Source organism: Anopheles maculipalpis, chromosome 2RL (genome assembly GCF_943734695.1).
Source record: "Anopheles maculipalpis chromosome 2RL, idAnoMacuDA_375_x, whole genome shotgun sequence".
Taxonomy (NCBI): domain Eukaryota; kingdom Metazoa; phylum Arthropoda; class Insecta; order Diptera; family Culicidae; genus Anopheles; species Anopheles maculipalpis.
The window spans coordinates 28,295,701-28,318,036 of NC_064871.1; the positions used below are offsets into that span (position 1 = coordinate 28,295,701).

General features: G+C 42.6%; 1 protein-coding gene and 1 pseudogene across 1 annotated transcript; both read left to right on the forward strand.

Annotated features, from left to right (window-relative positions):
* Window positions 1-3,711: 3,711 nt before the first annotated feature.
* LOC126565925 (uncharacterized) lies at window positions 3,712-7,513 on the forward strand (annotated as a pseudogene).
* A 10,438-nt stretch (window positions 7,514-17,951) lies between these two features.
* On the forward strand, window positions 17,952-22,040 carry LOC126557878 (nuclear receptor subfamily 2 group E member 1-like). Its single transcript, XM_050213787.1, has 4 exons — window positions 17,952-18,115; window positions 18,207-18,322; window positions 20,712-21,590; window positions 21,659-22,040. The coding sequence occupies exons 1-4, from the start codon at window positions 17,952-17,954 to the stop codon at window positions 22,000-22,002; spliced, it is 1,503 nt and encodes a 500-aa protein (XP_050069744.1). The 3' UTR covers window positions 22,003-22,040.
* Window positions 22,041-22,336: the final 296 nt, after the last annotated feature.

Here is a 22,336-nt window from a genome sequence, read left to right on the forward strand (position 1 = left end):
TGTTTCCGTCATGACAAATATTATTTCAGCTCAAGCAAAGTACGTTCTTCAGTCTTGTCTGTTTCTTGAAATATCTTCCACAAAAGGGTGCAAGGTTCAAAGACGCATCCAACGGTATGCGCAACGTTCCGATCGGATGAAAACTGAGCGAGTTACTGCTGACTTTCCACATAAAACTCCTATTTTCGTAGAATGACTGGGCGAGAGGGTGGAGGGATCGGGTCGGGTCTAAAAACGTATCCAACGATACCCGGAGCGCTCCGATTGGACCAAAACTGAGCGAGTTATCGTTGATTTTCCACTGAAAACCCCCTTTTTTGAAGAATAACTGGGAGAGGGGGTGGAGGGATCGGGTTGAGGTGTTGAACAAAAAGATGTGCGGCCTAAAGACGCATCGAACGGTAGGCCATACATCCCGATCGGACGAAAACTGAGCGAGTTATCGCCGATTTTCCATGGGAATGCTGTTTTTGGAATTTTCCCGCAGTATTGGGAAAATCCCCCTTAGTTTCCTTTGATATCCAAAAACACGGTTTGGAGGTCGTTTTAAAAGATTTTTAAGGAAAGAAACAAAAATGAGATGGAATAACTTAAAATTGAAGAAAAAGTTTAAATTGTGCCGGAAAAATATTTGTCTTGTCGAAAAGGAATTATTTTCCAATCGGTTTTTAAAATTTCCATTTGCTACCTTCTCGGATTCATGCTCTCCTGTTACTCCTGGTCGAATTTTGTCGCATGAAATTGGGTCGGTTTTTGGCCGAAAATCTGCCACCGGGAGCGACTTGCAGTAACAGGAGAGCATGCTTTCGAGGAGGCAGCTCGCGTCGGCCGAAAATTTCCAAAATCAGTTTTAAAATCCAAAGTCAGTTTAAAATTTGGGTTGGAAATTTTGAGTTTGGAATTCAACTTTTAATTTTGCATCGGGATTTTTAAACTGATTTTGGATTTTAAGATTGGATTTTCGATTTTTCGGCCGACGCGAGCTGCCTCCTCGAAAGCATGCTCTCCTGTTACTGCAAGTCGCTCCCGGTGGCAGATTTTCGGCCAAAAACCGACCCAATTTCATGCGACAAAATTCGACCAGGAGTAACAGGAGAGCATGAATCCGAGAAGGTAGCAAATGGAAATTTTAAAAACCGATTGGAAAATAATTTCTTTTCGACAAGACAAATATTTTTCCGGCACAATTTAAACTTTTTCTTCAATTTTAAGTTATTCCATCTCATTTTTGTTTCTTTCCTTAAAAATCTTTTAAAACGACCTCCAAACCGTGTTTTTGGATATCAAAGGAAACTAAGGGGGATTTTCCCAATACTACGGGAAAATTCCAAAAACAGCATTCCCATGGAAAATCAGCGATAACTCGCTCAGTTTTCGTCCGATCGGGATGAATGACCTACCGTTGGATGTGTCGTTAGGCCGCACAACTTTTTGTAGAACACCTCAACCCGATCCCTCCACCCCCTCGCCCAGTTATGGAGGAAAAACCCAACATTCCCATGGAAAATCGGCGATGACTGGCTTAGTTTTCGTTCGATCGTGATGTATGACCTACCGTTGGATATGTCTTTAGGTCGCACAACTTTTTGTAGAACACCCCAACCCGATCCCTTCACTCCCTCGCCCAGTTATGGAGGAAAAACTCAGCATTCACATGGAAAATCGGCGATAACTGGCTCAGTTTTCGTTCGATCTGGATGAATGACCTACCGTTGGATTTGTCGTTAGGCAGCACATCTTTTTGTACAACACTCCAACCCGATCACTCCACCCCCTTGCCCATTTATGGAGGAAAAACCCAGCATTCACATGGAAAATCGGCGATAACTGGCTCAGTTTTCGTCCGATCGGGATGAATGATCTACCGTGGGATGCGTCTTTAGGCCGCACAACTTTTTGTAGAACACCCCAACCCGATCCCTTCACTCCCTCACCCAGTTATGGAGGAAAAACCCAACATTCCCAAGGAAAATCAGCGATAACTGGCTCAGTTTTCGTCAGATCGGGATGAATGACCTACCGTTGGAAGCGTATTTAGGCCGCACACCTTTTTGTAGAACACTTCAACCCGATCTCTCCACCCCTTTGCCCATTTATGGAGGAAAAACCCAGCATTCACATGGAAAATCGGCGATAACTGGCTCAGTTTTCGTCCAATCGGGATGAATGACCTACCGTTGGATGCGTCTTTGGGCCGCACACCTTTTTGTAGAACACCTCAACCCGACCCCTCCACTCTCTCACCCAGTTATGGAGGAAAAACCCAACATTCCCATGGAAAATCAGCGATAACTGGCTCAGTTTTCGTTCGATCGGGATGAATGACCTGCCGTTGGATGCGTCTTTAGGCCGCACAAGTTTTTGTAGAACACCCCAACCCGATCCCTCGACGCCCTCGCCCAGTTATGGAGGAAAAACCCAACATTCCCATGGAAAATCAGCGATAACTGGCTCAGTTTTCGTTCGATCGGGATGAATGACCTGCCGTTGGATGCGTCTTTGGGCCGCACAACTTTTTGTAGAACACCTCAACCCGACCCCTCCACTCCCTCACCCAGTTATGGAGGAAAAACCCAACATTCCCATGAAAAATCAGCGATAACTCGCTCAGTTTGCGTTCGATCGGGATGAATGACCTACCGTTGGATGCGTCTTTGGGCCGCACACCTTTTTGTAGAACACCTCAACCCGACTCCTCCACTCCCTCACCCAGTTATGGAGGAAAAACCCAACATTCCCATGAAAAATCAGCGATAACTCGCTCAGTTTTGGTCCGATCGGGATGAATGACCTACCGTTGGATGCGTCCTTAGTCCGCAATCTTTTTGTAGAACACCTCAACCCGATCCCTCCATCCCCTCGCCCAGTTATGGAAGAAAAACCCAGCATTCCCATGGAAAATCTGCGATAACTGGCTTAGTTTTCGTTTCGCATTTCGAAATTTATTTCATCTCGACACGAGGTTCATCTTCGAGGTACAAATTCTAGGTGCTGTAGTTTACTCCACAAAATAATGGAAGACACTGTTAATTTACAGCGTAACATTTTCTGCTATTTGCTACGTGTCGAGTTCGAAACATGGAACAGAAAAGAGAAAAAGTGGTTTAGATGGTTAACAATTTTATCATTCTGTACTCTGATCCTGTCTCCTAATCCCCCCAAGGACTATCTTGCTACGCCTATTTTGTGCCTGGTCTGATCGCCACACACTCGATCACGTTGTCTCAAGATGTGAAGCAATCCGTCTGCTTGGATTGCTCATCAATATGACTCGTGAGCTTCATGGTCCTATGTCTATAAGGACTCTATACCGCTCCCTTAATCGATCGGTGATGGAGTATGCTAGCAAAGTCCACACAACGCAGTTTCTCGCGTTTTGTACTCTCCTTTCCTGGCTCGACTATAAGACTAGGAGTCTGAGACAAGTGTCTTGTGCAAACACTATGGAAGACAGCAACACAGTGTAGTGTGTAAATAGTATTAGTGTATAGGTGTAAGAGTAGTGCGTAAGTAGTCATAAGTAGAATAAGAGTATTGGTTTATAAGCAGGAAATACAGTCAGTCGCATACGAACAGTCGAACAAGCAAGAGTATTTTATTAGACACAACAGTTGGCGACGAGGATAATTCGGTCCGTGTGCAAAAGTCTATAGTCAGCAGAAGTAAAATAGTCCAAAAATGTCTTTAATTGGTGAAATAGAACCCTTCGTCATGGGTGAAAGTATTCGTGAATACTTGGAAAGAATGGAGATTTTCTTTCAAGTGAACGAAATAGAGGCGTCAAAAAAGACAGTGATGCTGTTAACACTAGGAGGAGCGTCACTATACAGTCTGATATCGAAGATGGTATCACCGGAGGAGCCGAAATTGTGCAATTATGAAAAGCTGTGTAGAAAGCTTAAAGAACAATTGGAGCAAAAAGTGAATGTGGTGGCTGAGCGTTACAATTTCCGTCACTGCATGCAGAAAGAACATTCCATTGCTGAGTACGTTATGGAGTTGAAGGCCAATGCACAAACATGCAAGTTCCAATCGTTTTTATCGGAAATGTTGCGTGATCAATTGGTGGCTGGTGTACGGGACGACGGGTTGAGGAAGCGCCTACTAAGAGAGTCTGACCTGACTTTCGAGCAAGCCGAAAGCATCGCGAGAACGTGGGAAGCGGCGGAAGAGCAGAACGAGACTTTTGCGGTAAAGGTGCAGCCCAGAGAAATGGCGGCAATTAGGCACGCGCCAAAAAGTAGCGTCGGTGCGCAGCACTACAACCACGTCGGGAGCAGTTATCATCCACACAAGCAGAGCAACGTGCACGCAATCGAGAGAAAGTGTTACCGGTGTGGGAGACTACACAATCCACAAACATGTCCAGCACGATTGTGGCAGTGTTTTACATGCAAGAAGATCGGGCATGTGTCGTCGTTGTGTAGAAATAAGAACATGCGAGTGCAAAGTTTGAAAACGTACGATAGAGAGGTTCCGCTCGCACACATATCAAACGAAAATAAGTTAAGTGAACCAGAAGAGTGTGTGTTAAACGTTAACGGTATTGATGTAGTATTCGAGATTGATTGCGGAGCGTGTAATACGGTATTACCAGAGGACATTTACCTCGATAAATTTAGAAGTGTGAAGTTAGAACCAACACAATTACGTTTCATAACGGCGTCAGGGCAAAGGTTAATCCCTTTGGGTAAAATGATAGTGGATGCGACACGAAAAAACAAAACGGTTAAATTGCAAATTGTAATAATTCCAACTGGAGATAAAGGAAGTGCGTTATTAGGGCGAGATGGTTTAGATGTCTTATTCCCGGAATGGAGAAAAACGTTTAAGTTAAACCAAATCGAAGAAAGTAATTGGAATAATGAAATGAGAGAGAAATTTCCTAGTTTGATTGATGGCAATCATAAAGAAACGATCGAAGATTTCGAAGCAAATTTGATATTAAAACCAAACTACACTCCAATATTTCATAAGGCATATGCGGTGCCGTACGCACTTGTGGCAAAGGTAGAAGAAAACATAGAGAAATTAGTGCAAGATGGAATATTGATACCAACCAGATCATCGGCTTGGGCAAGTCCGATAGTAGTGGTAGAAAAGAGCGATGGTTCGGTACGTATTTGTATTGATGGAAAAGCGACAATAAACCGATATCTTTCCGTTGAACACTATCCATTGCCTAAAATAGATGATATATTGGCTAAGATTGCAAACTGGAAAATATTTTGTAAGATAGATCTTACCGGAGCATATTTACAAGTGAGGTTATCAAAAAATGCGCAAGATATTTGTACCATAAATACACATAAAGGGTTGTATAAGTACACAAGGATGCCGTTCGGAGTGCAATCAGCACCGGCTATATTTCAATCAATCATTGATCAAATACTTATACGAACACCAGGTATAGCATACATGGATGATATTTTGGTAGGAGGCAAAACAAAAAAAGAATGCATGGAAAATCTGATGGAAGTGTTGAAGAGGCTTGAAAAATACAAAGTAAAGATAAATGAGAAAAAATCGGAATTTTTCAAAACGAAGATAGAATACTTGGGGTACGTTATAACGGAAGACGGAATTACGCCAAATGCAGATAAAGTTAAAGCGATAGATAATGCCCCAGCACCTGAAAACGTAATGCAATTACAAGCATATTTGGGAATGTTAAACTATTATGGAAGGTTCTTGCCAAATTTAGCAAATTTACTAAGACCATTACACGAATTGTTACGGAAAAATGTTAAATTTGAGTGGTCAAAAGAATGTCAGGAGTCTTTCGATAAAACGAAATCACTGCTAAAGGCAAATCACGTATTAGAACCGTATGATCCTGAAAAACCGATAATATTAACGGTAGATGCTAGTCCCTATGGGGTAGGTGCGGTATTATCGCATGAAATAGGTGGACAAGAGAAGCCAATTTATTTTGCGTCTGCGACTCTAACACAAGCACAAAAAAACTATGCACAAGTTCAAAAGGAAGCGTTAGCGGTAATTTACGGAGTGCAAAAATTCCATAAGTATATTTACGGAGTAAAGTTTAAACTAGTAACGGATAATGCAGGAGTGAAGGAAATTTTTAAGCCTTCAAGAGCAACGTCATCAATAGCTGTGGCGAGATTAAGCCGTTGGGCATTAATATTAGCGAACTACGAGTATGTAATTGAGCATAGACCGGGAAAAAATATGGGTCATGTAGATGCTATGAGTAGGTTACCATTAGCAGAAGAATCAATAATAGAAGAAGTAGAAGTGTCATTGAATGCACTATCTTCAAATGAAATTTTAGACATTGGAATGATAAGAAAATATCAGCAGAACGATGGATTACTGCAACAAGTCTATAAGAACGTAAAATACGGTTGGTCAAAAAACGAGTCAGTTCAGTTAAAAGAGTATGCTAAAATCAAAAACAATTTGGGGATAGAAAATGGAATACTGCTATTCAACGATCGAGTGATAGTGCCAGAAAAACTGAAAGAGGAAATAGTAAAATTGTTCCACGATAATCATGATGGTCTTGTAAGAATGAAAATGGCAGCAAGAAAATTAGTTTGGTGGAAAAACATGGATAAGGATTTTCATAATTTCATTAGATTGTGTCAAATTTGCCAGTCAAGACAGATCATACCGAAGGAAGTAGTTACCACAAAATGGCCAAAAAGCTTACGTCCGTTTGAGAGAATTCACATTGATTTTTTTTATTTCGAGAATAGTACGATAATGATAATGGTAGACAGTTTCTCAAAATTCATAGAAGTGAAAATCATGAAAAGTATAAGAGCAGAATATGTAATTGAAGTCATAGAAACATTTTTCGCATGTTTCGGAGTGCCAGAAGAGATAGTATCAGACAATGGGCCTCCCTTTAGTTCAGAAAAGTTTGTCATGTTTTTAAAGTCAAAAGGTATTAAGGTCAGTAAATCACCACCGTATCACCCACAATCTAACGGATTAGCTGAAAGGGCGGTGCGAACGGTCAAAGATGCATTGAAAAAATATCTGTTAGATGCAAGATTTAAAGCATTAAATCTACAGAGGAAACTAAATCAATTTTTGATAAACTATAGAAACAATCCATGCACAGTAACAAAAGCGACACCAAGCGAAAAAGTGTTTTGCTATGTACCACATACCCTTATCGCAAAAATTAACCCTACAGAAGCACACAAAAGAGAGATTACCGATGAATGCAAGGAGCAAACAAGAGATATTGTGAAAAGAACTGTGGAAGATGCATTTCATGAAGAAGAAGAGGTATATTACAGGAATCATTTTAAAGAAATTCTGAGATGGATTCCAGCTGTAGTAAAAAAACGAATAGGAGAAGTCGTGTACCTAATAAGCATTAATGGAATAATACGTAAAGTACACAAAAATCAATTAAGACGAAAAACAATGCATGATAAGTTTATAGTAAATAGAATACCTATATCAAACAAATGGTCTTACAAAAGAAAAAGAAGTGAGTCGAGTCCACCACCCGTACGAAGATCAAAAAGAGTAGAAGGGCAACCACGTTTTAAATACCCAAAATAAGTAAACTTCGTTTAAGGGGGAGAAGTGTAAAGATTGGATAGAAACTTCGTTTAAGGGGGAGAATGTAGTGTGTAAATAGTATTAGTGTATAGGTGTAAGAGTAGTGCGTAAGTAGTCATAAGTAGAATAAGAGTATTGGTTTATAAGCAGGAAATACAGTCAGTCGCATACGAACAGTCGAACAAGCAAGAGTATTTTATTAGACACAACACACAGGACACATTTTAAATGGAAGCAGCGATTGTCAGCGTTACTATCTTCGATTAAGTGGTACATGCCCGCCAGAGCGCTTCGGACTCGGGCAATGATGAAAATTACCGAACCACGGACCTCTTTTGATTCCCATGACCCATGACTCCTATGCATGTGTCGAAAAAATTAACGCTGTTTGTGATGATGTCTTGGAGCTAAGAATTTCTTCTTTGAATCAGGAGGTTTTGAATCGTGTCTATGCCCAGCGTCTGTCCAACCATGCACGCTAGGCGTTATGTTTTGTTGTGATTTCATGTAAAATGCGTTTTTTCATGTAAACTGTGCTGTAATTGAGGCAGGCTATCGAGAGGGCTAAGCAGTCCATCGAATCAAAAATCAACCTGATCTCCTAATGGCACTTGAAGTCTAAAAATATACAAAACACCTTAAAGCGTTGATGTTAAAAATCGTTTTAAGCATTCGAACATTTTCGTTCGGCTGTTCTACTTTAAGAACTTCTTTCCTCCTTTCTCATAGCTTCTTTTTTTTCCCCTGGGGCTTTACAGCACCGAAACGTGTACAATGGAGTAGGATTTTCCCACGCTCCACTTGGCGGCTTAGAGAAAAAGGCTCCATTGCGCTGCCGAGCATGGCGCATTTGTTTGTGCGCGCTAAATTATGCAAAGAGTTTTTTTTCTCCTCGACGAATCCACCCAAACCCCACTCAGCGTCACTCGCCACTGGGAGGAGCCACACGGGCAGCCCATTGAGCGGACGATCCCGATGGCCGCTGCCACTGCCATGTTTGGCAGAGCAATCGGTATCCTATTGTACGCACCCCCTGACGTCTGACCGTTGGCCGTATCGGTGCACGACAGTACGGATCGGGACCGACAAAACAACTTAGACTCGGGGCAGAAAGTCACCGTCCGGCTACAGACCGTTCCACCCCGGAATTGCTGGGCCATCTTTTGGTTAGGTAAATACGGTCCCGGTGTAGGACCGAGCAGAAGTCATGCGCGGTGGTTCGAGTTCTAAACCACACCTACTTTTAAAAATGGCACCGCAACTACTGCCTCGTAAGGATGGCAATGGTGTCCTGACGAAGGGGACGGTGATTCGATCACACCGACCGGGATCTGGTCTGGTCGGAGGTCAAACCCCAAAAACGCAGTCGACAAGCCCGCACAACATGCGCTCGAACATCAATTGCAAGCGGAACGTCAATCGGAACGGCAAGCAATTGTTGCACACGGGAGCAACCCGCACTTGCCAGGACATTCCAAGCCGTTGTCGATGTGTGTTTCACAGTGTGTGTGTGTGTGCAAATTTGTAAGTGTAACTGTTCAGTGTGCTTGGGTGATAGTGTGTGATTAGATAGGAGAACGATCAATAGAGCATCAAGCAGGACTTTCCGAATATTCCGAATATATCTGGAGTCGTTATCAGTTTTTTTCCTGCAATTTTTGTGTTACTGAGTAAGTTTCTATCTTTAAATGGTTTTGATTTCAATAATAAAGGTTTGGCTGTCGGTGGTAGCAATATGGCAGTGATAAATGTATCACAAAAACGATAAAGCTATTGGAATTGTTCAATACTAACGGACATATTGGTATTGACAAAGAATAGGCTAAAAAAATTCCTTATAAAAACTGCTTCCATTCTGTTTTATTTTTGATTAATCTTTAACAAGTTAACCAACATAATTAATCAAAAATTAATATATTAACTCAGCAGATCTTGCTTGGCCTGCCATTACTGACTTGTTTTATTTAATTTCTGCAAAGGTGGATGTTTATCCTTGTTTAAGAGAGTTGAAAAATGTCAGGAAAAATGTTGGACAGAAAATCTGTCGACTGCTTTCACTAAACCACTTAATCAAATGATCGTTTTTTTTAAATATATTTTCCATTCATAATTGCGTTAGAACGGCCTGTCGTTTTATTGCTGTTGTTGTTAAACTAGGTTTATTCTACTAATTTATATAAATGCTTTTCATTATCTTGCTCTTTGCCACACTGTTAATTTCACATCTGTATTTCAATACTAAATAATAAATCTAATTACAATTTATTGAATATAAGCCTTAGTAATTATTTTAAACCTTTTGCTCATTTTCGATCGATTAAAAGTGATATAATTAATTTAAAAAATTGATAGCATTTAGAAGTTGGCTTATTTGCCATCCAAATAAAACAATCGGCAACAACGGCATTCGTATAAACACGGTCGGACCGGGGTTCAAATCCCATACGGACCGTCCCCTCGTTAGGAGGATTAACTATCCAACTACGTGGTGTCGACAACTCTAGTAAGCCATTCAATGGCCGGCATGACCTCAGGGGTCCTTTAGCCAAGAAGAAAGTATTATAAATGATTTAAATAAATTAAAAAAATACAATAATATACGACAATATTCTCGTGACGTTTCTCGTTAAACTGAGGAGTTAAACGTTAGAAAATCGAATAACATCATTAAAATAGCAGCAATAAAAAACCATTTTCCCCTGATCGAGCTGCATTGAACGAACACAGCTCATGTTGTTTTGATGATACGCTTTTGGCTAAGATTAAATTCCTTTGTCCCAGCAGTGTCTTGTTGCAGCTGTGGCATTTCTCCATGATTTGATAAAATGCAAATTTTTTTTCGCCCATTTCGCCAACATCACCTCTCGACAATGAAGGTACGCACTGGCACCAACGATTCAATGGATGTGTTGACATCAATTATTATGTGCCGTGGCCGTATCGATAGTCAATAAATGATTAATCAGTAGCCTTTTTTTTCAATGTGGCCCTTTTTTGGCCCGTCGGCAAAATTACTGACTCATGCAGAAGGATGTAACAATGGGTTTTGGATGGCTTTTGAAGGAAGGATTAGTTACGGTACCGGGCGCCCTTAGTGACATCTTCTTGGTGAACGCTTTTAGAGCTCAGCCGGCAGTATTACGCTTAACTGTGTCTTACCTACGGTACTGCCTTTTCTAACGCGAATATCGTTTTACATTTAGCTCGCCGTTTTGCTTATTCAAATTGATTTATTTGGGCAAATAATAAGTTACGTGAAAGCATCTATTTTACCGTAATTCGTCAGCGGCTATTTATTTATATTTTATTACAAATTTACAACTAATCATCAAGGGCACAGCGACTTCCAAACGTTGCTGAATGATATGAGGGAAATTCTTTAATCATAACTCCACATACCGTTTGAGCGTTTTTAAATCACTTTTTCCTATTTTCAGTGTACTGCAAATACGAATGTTTGCAATTTACTGAATAACGTTTAGAATTCGATTCGCCTGAAAGTATGCAAACATCGCTTGAAGCCACATTATAAACCTGTGACTTCAAGCGATGTTTGCATACTTTCAGGCGTATCGAATTCGAAACGTTATTCAGGGAATTGCAAACATTTGCATTTGCAGTACAGTGAAAATAGGAAAAAGCTAATTAAAAAGTATCTTAATATCAGTTCAAAACACACAAACCAAAAAACACAAAACAGGTAGCTTCATGCATATCGAACCATGGCAAGCAGTTAGATCAAACGACGAATGACACCTGGAACATTTTTGGGCAGACTCAACAAATCGATCGCACCGCGACACATTTTGTGTGTACGTAAACATTTGTGTACAAAATGCAATAACGAAAAGAAAAACCAATGAGGAACAATTTTTGGTTACACAAAACGAGCAAAAACTATTTTAAGAATTGGGTATAAATAAAGCGGTCTAAGAAGCATTCGGCGCCAGATGGAGAGAGAGAAAGGAGCCTAGAGAGAAGGAACAACAAGCTAAACCTTGCGTTCAATTCTTTCTAGAGGTTTGAGTGTCCTCCTACCCAAGGTAAGGCCTCAAACCTCCAACGCGCCTGTAAGGGATATTCCTTCTGCATAACCAAAGTCACCTGGCCAACTTACGCCACCGATGAGCATCGAGAGTCCCCCTACCAATGGTAAAACCTCGATGTCTCCAACGCTACAGTAAGGAAGATTCTCATCTAGAACCTTCAGACTGCCTGGACAGTCAAATAAAAGAAAGATATTGGTCCGCACAGCTAGCAATCACGTTGTTCCGTTCTCGTCGCGATTATAAGCCGGAGTGTCTTCTTCCCCATCACAAGGTGTCCGTGAACGAAATTCTCCTTCTCGACCACAGTAGGCTTAAAAAGAATTAAATTAAGTTACACGCGTGATTGTTAGCAGGATGGCAAGTAGAGTACTTTGTTGTAAGCATATTTCTGCTTGATACTTTCATAAGTATTTTTGAATGTTCCTTAAATTTCTGTTCTTAATTCCTCACATTGAGCTGTTTTCTTAACTTCCGCACTGCTTGTTTAACTCTTAAAACACTTAATTTTTCAATTAAAATTCAATTTCAATTACACAAACCGCAAACATGTTTTTCATTGGAAAACAAAGTTTTAAGTTTTCATATTTCCATCCATCGTGACACCCTCAACCACAGAGAGATAAGGGAAAAGAGAAGAGAAAAAAATCTCCCCGTATAACAATTAGCACACACACCCCCCAACGCCCTTCTTGTCTTGCTTTGGGACAACTGCATGTTAACCGGCAACCCCCACTTGACATCATTACATGACCGCTCATTCCTTTTTTTCCCGGTAAAGTGAAAAGTCAAACCGTTTACCGCATAATTTGCTGCACGCGTCATATTGTTTTCCTCCGAGGGCGAGTTCCGCCTTGCGCAGGGTGCCTTAGCTATGGGTTGGGTAATTATAATTGTGTCCGTGTCTCGATTTCCGGCACACCTGTCTAGCATGCCAGGGTTGCGGTACGTATGCCAGTGGTCCGTGATATGCAATGATGGGAAATTAATATCTCTCGCATCAATAATGCAGCTCGTAAGAAGTGGAGTGAAATTCACTCAAAAAGCTAAAAAGCCGACCAAAAACGAAAGAAAATTTTGCCTTTTCTCGTCGCCAGCCATAACTACGGCTGGGGCGACGAATACTATTGCCCACGGAAACTATGAAAACTTTGTAACGTTTTTTTTCTCGATAGCAAACATAAAAAAATGAGTTTAAAGAAAAACAACGACCCAACAAAAAACCTTCATCTCCCATCCATCATTGCTTTTTCTTGTTATTTAAAACAGTGACAAACTGTGGTTTAAACATTTCTTCACATACGCTTCGCTCGGTAAGTGTTTTCCGTGTTCATACTTCGTACACATGTGTTGCTGCTTCGAACTTTCCAAGAGCGTTCCACAATTCTCATGAGTCACGTGCTGCCGTCAATTTACGCACGCTTCATTATTATTGCATTTGTAGTGATTTGCTGCCTTCCCTTCCAGCAGTACAGCAGACCTAAAACCCGCCCGTCGAAGCGTCCCTTTTTCCCCTATTTTCCAATAGTTCGATCACAATCGAACGGTGAGGTTCCGTGTCCCGCCGACACGCTTTTTTTTATGGAAACCCAGACGCAAGGGGTGACTAGTGCAGAGAACAACCTTAAGGTTTGTTTTGGAACTACTGCTGATGTTGTTAATGACAGGCTGTGTGAGATCCCTTTTTAGGTTCCACATCGGTCAAAGGGTAACAGTACGCACGTGTGTTTGTTACACCTCTTTGAGGGTACTTATTCAAAGGTTTGCCCTCTACTGGCGTGCCAGTGGATTTGGTTACGCGTTTGATTTTATTTTTGGTTACTGAAAGGTTTAACACACGGATAGGTTGCTCCCGCACCGAAACAATCGCATCCCGAGGTTAAATGAAGCATTTGCGTGTCATTAAACGAACGCTAACGTGGAACCATTTTGTGGTTAGATATCTTCATCGGAAACCTAATGACCGATTTTGTCTGATAAGGAAGGACACCCGAGCATCATAATCGCGAACATAGGGGCGTTTTGTGAAAAAAAGAAGTTTATACAGATTATTAGTAGATAGATAGAATGTTCCATTTTCCCATTTTTCCAAGAGAAAAGTTCATTTTTTTCGAAACGGAAAGGAAACGGATCCTACTTCTACGGAAAACGAAAAGAGTCACAGTGTCTATCAGTCTAGTATCTTCGTCTACACAGAAATATGATGAATCAAGCATTTTCCCTAGACAAGTGTCAAAGTTTATCCCAACCAAAATGTTTAGCGTATTTTTCAAAATGCAATCAGAATAAGCGTCAAGCACTTGCTTTGCTTCTTTGAGCATTGCTTTCGATCCAATAAATGAATGTACAGGATTTAATCAGTGGCGGATTAACCTATGGGCGGAGCTCGAGGTCGCCAAGAGTTTCGCACCCCCGCGATTGGACCAACAATGTGCGAGTTATTGCCGATTTTTCGCAGAGAACCCCTTTTCCGCGGAATAACTCGACAGGGCTGGAGGAAATTAAGCGGGGTATTCCACAAAAAGATGCGGGACTCAAAGACGCATCCAACGGTATGCTGGACGTCAGGATTGGACCAAAGATCAGCGAGTTATCACCCATTTTCCACAGCAAACTCCTATTTTCGTGGAATAGCTAGGTGAGGGTGTGGAGGGATCGGGTTGAGGTGTTCTACAAAAAGATGAGCGGCCTAAAGACGCATCCAACGGTAGGTCATTCATCCCGATCGAACGAAAACTGAGCGAGTTATCGCTGATTTTCCATGGGAATGCTGGGTTTTTCCTCCATAACTGGGCGAGGGGATGGAGGGATCGGGTTGAGGTGTTCTACAAAAAGGTGTGCGGCCTAAAGACGTATCCAACGGTAGGTCATTCATCCCGATCGGACGAAAACTGAGCCAGCTATCGCCGATTTTCCATGGAAATGCTGGGTTTTTCGTCCTTAACTGGGCGAGGGAGTGAAGGGATCGGGTTGGGGTGCTCTACAAAAAGTTGTGCGTCCTAAAGACGCATCCAACGGTAGGTCATTCATCCCGATCGGACGAAAACGGAGCCAGTTATCGCCGATTTTCCATGGGAATGCTGTGTTTTTCCTCCATAACTGGGTGAAGGAGTGAAGGGATCGGGTTGAGGTGTTCTACAAAAAGTTGTGCGGCCTAAAGACGCATCCAACCGCATAGGTCATTCATCCCGATCGGACGAAAACTGAGCCAGTTATCGCTGATTTTCCATGGGAATGTTGGGTTTTTCGTCCATAACTGGGCGAGGGAGTGAAGGGATCGGGTTGGGGTGTTCTACAAAAAGTTGTGCGGACTAAATACGCATCCAACGGTAGGTCATTCATCCCGATCGGACGAAAACTGAGTCAGTTATCGCCTATTTTCCATGGGAATGCTGTTTTTGGAATTTTCCCGCAGTATTGGGAAATACCTCCTTAGTTGCCTTTAATATCCAAAAGCACGTTGAGGAGGTCTTTTAAAACGATTTTTAAAGAAAGAAACAAAAATGACAAGGAATAACTTAAAATTGAAGAAAATGTTTAAAATGTGCCGGAAAGTATTTGTCTTGTCGGAAAGGAATTATTTTCCAATCGGTTTAAAATTTCCATTTGCTACCTCCTTGGATTCATGCTCTCCTGTTACTCCTGGTCGAATTTTGCCGCATGAAATTGGGTCGGTTTTGGTCGCAAATCTGCCACCGGGAGCGACTGGCAGTAACAGGAGAGCATGCTTTTGAGCAGGTAGCTCGGGTCGGCCGAAAATTTGCAAAATCAGTTTTAAAATCCAAAGTCAATTTAAAATTTGGGTTGGAAATTTTGAGTCGGGAATTCAACTTTTAATTTTGCATCGGGATTTTAAAACTGATTTTGGATTTTAAGATTGGATTTTCGTTTTTTCGGCCGACGCGATCTGCCTCCTCGGATTCATGCTCTCCTGTTACTGCAAGTCGCTCCCGGTGGCAGATTTTCGGCCAAAAAGCGACCCAATTTCATGCGGCAAAATTCGACCAGGAGTAACAGGAGAGCATGAATCCAAGGAGGTAGCAAATGGAAATTTTAAACCGATTGGAAAATAATTCCTTTCCGACAAGACAAATATTTTTCCGGCACAATTTAAACTTTTTCTTCAATTTTAAGTTATTCCTTGTCATTTTTGTTTCTTTCTTTAAAAATCGTTTCAAAAGACCTCCTCAACGTGCTTTTGGATATTAAAGGCAACTAAGGGGGATTTCCCAATACTGCGGGAAAATTCCAAAAACCCAACATTCCCGTGGAAAATCGGCGATAACTGGCTCAGTTTTCGTCCGATCGGGATGAATGACCTACCGTTGGATGCGTCGTTAGGCCGCACAACTTTTTGTAGAACGCCTCAACCCGATCCTTCCACTCCCTCACCCAGTTATCGAGGAAAAACCCAGCATTCCCATGGAAAATCAGGGTTAACGGGCTAAGTTTTCTTCCGATCGGGATGAATGATCTACCATTGGATGGGTCTTTAGCCCGCTCATCTTTTTGTAGAACGCTCCAATCCGATCCCTCCACCAACTCACCCAGTGATGGACGGAAAACCCAGCATTCCCATGGAAAATCGGCGATAACTGGCTCAGTTTTCGTCCGATCGGGATGAATGACTTACCGTTGGATGCGTCTTTAGTCCGCACAACTTTTTGTTCAACACCTCAACCCGATCCCTCCACTCCCTCGCCCAGTTATGGACGAAAAACCCAACATTCCCATGGAAAATCAGCGATAACTGGCTCAGTTTTCGTCCGATCGGGATGAATGATCTACCATTGGATGGGTCTTTAGCCCGCTCATCTTTTTGTAGAACGCTCCAATCCGATCCCTCCACCAACTCACCCAGTGATGGACGGAAAACCCAGCATTCCCATGGAAAATCGGCGATAACTGGCTCAGTTTTCGTCCGATCGGGATGAATGACCTACCGTTGGATGCGTCTTTAGTCCGCACATCTTTTTGTAGAACGCTCCAATCCGATCCCTCCACTCCCTCGCCCAGTTATGGAGGAAAAACCCAACATTCCCATGGAAAACCAGCAATAACTGGCTAAGTTTTCTTCTGATCGGGATGAATGACCTACCGTTGGATGCGTATTTAGTCCGCCCTTGTTTTTGCAGATTTACCCAACCCGATCCTTCCACCACTTCGCCCAATTATGGAGGAAAAATCAAAGCATTCCCATAGAAAATCGGTGATCACTCGTTCATCGCTGGTCCGACCGCTGGTGTAACGTTCCGCATACTGTTGGATGCGTCTTTGAGCCGCGCATCTTTTAGTCGAACACTCCAACCCAATCCCTCCATCTTTCGACCAGGTTTTTCACGAAAATAGGAGTTTTCTGTGGAAAATCGGCGATAGCTCGCTCAGTTTTAGTCCGATAGAAGCGTGCAGCATACCGTTGGATGGGTCTTTGAGTAGCGCAACTTTTTGTGGAACACCTAACCTCGGTCCCTCCACCATTCGCCCAGTTATTTCACAAAAAATGGATTTTACTGCAAAAATCAGCGACATCTCGTTCATTTTTGGTCCGATCCAGGCGTGCAGCATAACGTTGGACATGTCTTTTAGAGATAAGGGGGAAAAGTTTTTGTTCGGATTAACTTGGCGGAAGCTGGAATGCAGCTGGTAGAATTTTCCGGGAGTTTTTAGAACCCACTTAGCTCTTGAAGAATCGACGAAACTCGCTCATCCGATAGGGTTATTCCGCATACCGTTGGACGCGTCTTTGGGCCGCACATCTTTTTGTGGAACAACTTAAACTCAATTTTTCTGCAGTTTTTGTTTGATTAGATCAATGTTCAACGATGATTAAGATAGTAATAGAGTAGGGAAAGTTAGTCATAAGTCCGATTACATGGCTTCACATGGGTAGCAAAAATCGAACACTTACCGAGTTTAGCTTCAATTTGATAGAGAGGAACCCAATTTCCACTCCGCAACGGGTTCCTCCGAAAGGCTCGTTTATGCCATCGGGGGAACAAAACGAAATTCTCATCACTAGTGGATTTTAAATAGATTTTTAATTTTTCTGTAAGTAAACGTTGTTATTTTTATTCTGTACAACTTTGCTGAATATCTATTTTACCTATTTCTTCAACTTTTCCAGTTATTATTAGTTATTTTTTAACTAGTGGGCTTATTTTTTCATGAGAAACATTCTGGCCGTACTGCTACGACTTTAACTGTTATTTCTTTTAAATTCGTCATCGACAAATAAGTTTCCCTGCCAAGAAGCTCTCGTCCGTTCGGAAACCCTCATTTTTATTCTTTTAAAGAAGAGAATATCCTTGTCAATTTCAGACACTAACCTTTTGCAGGCTGTATCAGCGAAGACACATCTCCATGAATGACAACACTGGCCTCGGCGGTGGCGGTGGTGGCAAGATGTCAACCGGTGGTGGTCCCGGTGTGCTGTGCAAGGTTTGCGGCGATCGGGCATCGGGCAAACACTACGGTGTGCCTTCCTGCGATGGTTGCCGTGGTTTCTTCAAGCGCAGCATCCGTAGGTAAGAAAGAAGAGCGAACGAAGCAAGCCACGATGCCACTGCCTCATGTCATTGTAAATGGTATCTGAAATTCCTTTTTCTCTCGAACCAGAAATCTAGAGTACGTGTGCAAGGAAGGTGGCAAATGTGTGGTGGATGTTTCGCGCCGCAACCAATGCCAGGCCTGCCGATTTGCCAAGTGTCTGCAGGCTAACATGCGCCGAGAAGGTAAGTCACACTCCCGAAGCACACACACACGCTCCCAAAACCTCGAAACGCTCGCCCGGAAATCAAACACTTGTCGTAACCACTTGAACCGTATCTGTGTTCTCACTTGCCTGGTCGCAATTAGCGCCACCATCATCACCCTCAAGCATCCTTTTTGCAGCATTCGCTTTTCCCACCGCACTAACAGCACGACGACGACACTCGCATCGACATCTGACCCTCGCCGATGTTTACTACGATTGAAAAGATGTGTTTACCACATGACCGCACAAAGCGCGTCACGTGGTAGATATTCTCTTCTTTGCAACGCGATTCGGGTCACTGCTCTAGTGCGAGTCACCTTCTCGATCCTGCGATGTTTGCAGACGGCACTACGGGAATCCTGTGATTGACACTTCCGTCGGCCTTCCACGAATACTAGACTTGCCGGCAGGATTGTGATAATATTTACTCAAAACACTCTTCTAATTGCTAAATCAACAATCTGCTGTTGATGTGGCCTTTGGTTCATACTTTTCCGAAATGCGACCCCATCGATTACTGTGCTCTGCTCTAAGGTGTCGAGCTGATCAATTGGTAGCTGGCTCAAAGTTTTGAACTGTACTAACAAATATGCTTTAAACTTTGATAAGTAATTTGGACTTGTTATAACATATTTCCTGTTCAGTTCAGTTCCTGTTTGTTTTTAGCTTAATGTATTATCCTTTCTTATGTAAAAGAGCAATTTCTTGAACACAAAAAACTTAATTTTCTTTTCACCTTTTCAAACTACCATTACGAACAATTATTACCAAAATTGAATAAAGGGACTTCCTTCCTATTTTTCCAATTCCTGCCCCGTTTTGGAGGGTTCCCCTAAGTGCAGCTCTCTAGAGTGACACTTTTACCCCGCGCCTAGGGCTGCGCTTGTTGACACAGAAACACAAAACACACATCACCATCACCCGACACGCTCGCCCTGATCCGCGAGACCTGATACGACACACTTCACCATTTTTCCATTTCTACCTTTCTGAGACAAGATTCAAATTTTCAACCCGCAAACCAAAGTGGTTCGCTTTCATCGGATTTCATCGGGCCTGAGCTGCAATCCAGATATTCGCCGGTGTTTGGCCAGTTGGTTGATTCACATAATAAAAATTGATTTTGTTTTTCGGTCCCCGATGCTCTCCCTGTGATAACAGACCAGTAGAGTTATAATGACGGACCTTTGCAGGAATTGAGGCCCCGGAACTGGAATCTATCTACAATAATATTTGTTTTATTAGAGTTTAGGGTGCCGCGAAGGATGAGTTGCTAGTTTTGAATATACAAAATAGACTTCAATTCTATGAAAAAGAACATATAGCGGAAGTTGGGGCAAGTGTGTCATAGGGACAAGTGAGCCAAAATTCAGGGCAATCTTAAAATATTTCACGCTATTGAAATAAGTTCTCAAAACACAAAGTAACGAAACATCACAAAACTGTAAATTACATGATAATGTTTAGACAAAAGCTTGTCGAATCATGAAGGCAGCTCAAAAAATAATTATTAAAAAAATCCAAATATCAAAATAAAGTAACTTTTGGGACAAAAGCACCACCACTATTTGGGACAAGAGTGCGGCACAGTTTTTGCTGATTTTAATGAGAGTTGAGCTACAAAATACGAAAAAATTATTGTTGACAAACGCGAGATTTCAATTTTGGATTGAAATTAACGATCGAATCGCAGAATCACGTTCGTATTTTTTTTTCATTAGTAGTTCAGAGAGAAGCAGAATGGTGTCTACTTATGAGCGGGATAGCTCCCAAAAAATGGGGGTTAAGAGCTAGAATGGAATTGGTAGTGAGTTCGGTGGCAGAAAGTTCGGTGAAATGCTAGAAGAACATGGAGCAAATCCTAAGGTCATTTAGGTGCTATGTTGCTGATCATTAGGGACCATTTTTCATCCCCAAAAGAGGAGATTCCCATACGTCGAAATTGTTGAGGTGTCTCTTTGCTAGGCCTACAATTATCGTTCACAGCATGTGCAAAACGTAGCGTTGACAGTAATTTTACCTACGAATTTAGAATTTGAGCTGGTCATAGAAGTGTTCTTGATAAATAACTCCAAAACGACCGTGAAGCAGCACAATTGACTTGTGGCCAGGAACTTCATTTTTCAAACTTTTTTGCTGCACCAAAAGGACAAGGTTTCCCTTTAATCTTCCATCAGCAAACCGAGATAACAACCGTCATTGGTGGATGTAGTGTCCTTGTAGACTTTCCTTCTCTCCCACTCTCTGCGACATAATAAACAGTCTCATGTGAACCATACCAGCTGCGTCACTCTTGTATATCCAAGACTCCCCTTCTGCCAGATAGTTTTACCAACACCGACCTTCTTCACCTTCATCACCTCTAGCCGTCCAACATGAACGAGCACCAAGGAACTGCACACCGCTAGCCGCCACCGTTAATGGTCTTTCCGCGCACGGCGAGTACTACGCAGCCCGGACGTCCTTCGCCTTACCCCAGACGAACTTGTTTTTCCCCCTTCCATTGCATATCACGGCCGCAACGGCATCCGGTCCATTTGCACCACTGACCGATCCGTGCCGTTTCCTTTCACCGTACGCAGCCCAATCGCTTGCAGCTGCCGCAGCCAGTTCGGCCAACTTCGAACAGCATTTTGCCGCACCAACGGCACGGACCACACCGACGGCCTATCAACCACCCACTGCCACCGGATTACCGCCAGGATCTGGGTTAATACAGGTCCCGATCCCATTGCCCGCTTCGGCGGCGGCAGCGGCGACAACGACAACGAACGCGGCGGTGATGTCCAAATCGGGCTGTGCGAGTGAAGGAAATCAACTTGGCACAGTGACCATAACGGAATCCATGTTTAACAGCATCACCGGAGACTCTTTGGCTCTTCCAGCTCCGCCACCAATACATTCGATCAGCTCGATTCTAAGTCTTAGCTCGGCGAAAGAGAACGAAGTTAGCAGTACGGGTGAAGAAAGTCCACCGCGAACGGTCGGTGGACAGCAACAGTACCAACATCAACTGTTGTTTTCTCCGGCTGGAATTGTCGATCCCGTACATCCAGGTGGTAAGAGCGAAACGGACATGCTACTTGAATCGGCCGCCAAGCTACTATTTTTGGCAGTCAAGTGGGCGAAAACGGTACCCTCGTTTCTTCAACTTCCGGCCAACGATCAAAAGCTGCTGCTCGAGGAAGCATGGGCCGAGCTGTTTGTCATCACGGCGGCACAGTGGGGACTCCCGATCGACAACGGTAAGCCAACCCATTGGACCCAACTCATTTTGCAACTTTATTCCAACACTGCTTAATATTCCCACCAGAATTCATCGTAAGGAATCCACAGGCTGTGAAGCTGCAGAGTGCCATCCAGCAGTTTGGTGTCGCACGTGTTGACTACCGGGAGGCAGCCTGCCTGAAAGCGCTGGTACTGTTCCGACCGGATCAGCCCCGACTGTACGCGGCTCACGAGGTATTATTGCTCCAAGATCAAACCGTTGCACTTTTACACGAAAAGTGTGGTGGTGTACGGTTGGGCCATCTGCTACTGTTGCTTCCGGCCATCAAGGCGGCAGCGAACGCGAAAGTACTGCAAGAGATGCTGTTTCGCAAGACGGTCGGTGAGGTGGCAATTGAGCGGCTCTTGATTGACCTGATGAAGACATAACACCTGGCCATGTAATCTTGGGTTCGAAGCGAACCCGTTTCTCAGTGAAATTGCAATTATAGATCGTAATGTAATGGTAATGTTAAGAAGCATTGGAAAATGTGTTAGATTTAGGGTCCTTAGATTATTAGTGAGCAACACTTTGAATATATACAGAGTATTCTATTAATTTAGACATTTTTCTGTGTTTTTTTATGCGTTCCCAGATATTTTTGTTCTCGTCAGGAGGCTTTTTGACGCGTTTCCAGATATTTTTGTTCTTGTACAGAGTTTTCTAACGCGTTGATAAATATGTTTATTTTCCTTTTCTACAATTTATATCACATTCCCATAT

Excerpts from the sequence above, each read along its gene's own strand:
- LOC126557878 (XM_050213787.1), top strand. The coding sequence starts at position 17,952 with ATGAATGACAACACTGGCCTCGGCGGTGGCGGTGGTGGCAAGATGTCA. Across the intron at positions 18,116-18,206 it reads TTCAAGCGCAGCATCCGTAG|AAATCTAGAGTACGTGTGCA; the intron begins GTAAGAAAGAAG and ends CTCTCGAACCAG. Across the intron at positions 21,591-21,658 it reads GGGACTCCCGATCGACAACG|AATTCATCGTAAGGAATCCA; the intron begins GTAAGCCAACCC and ends TATTCCCACCAG.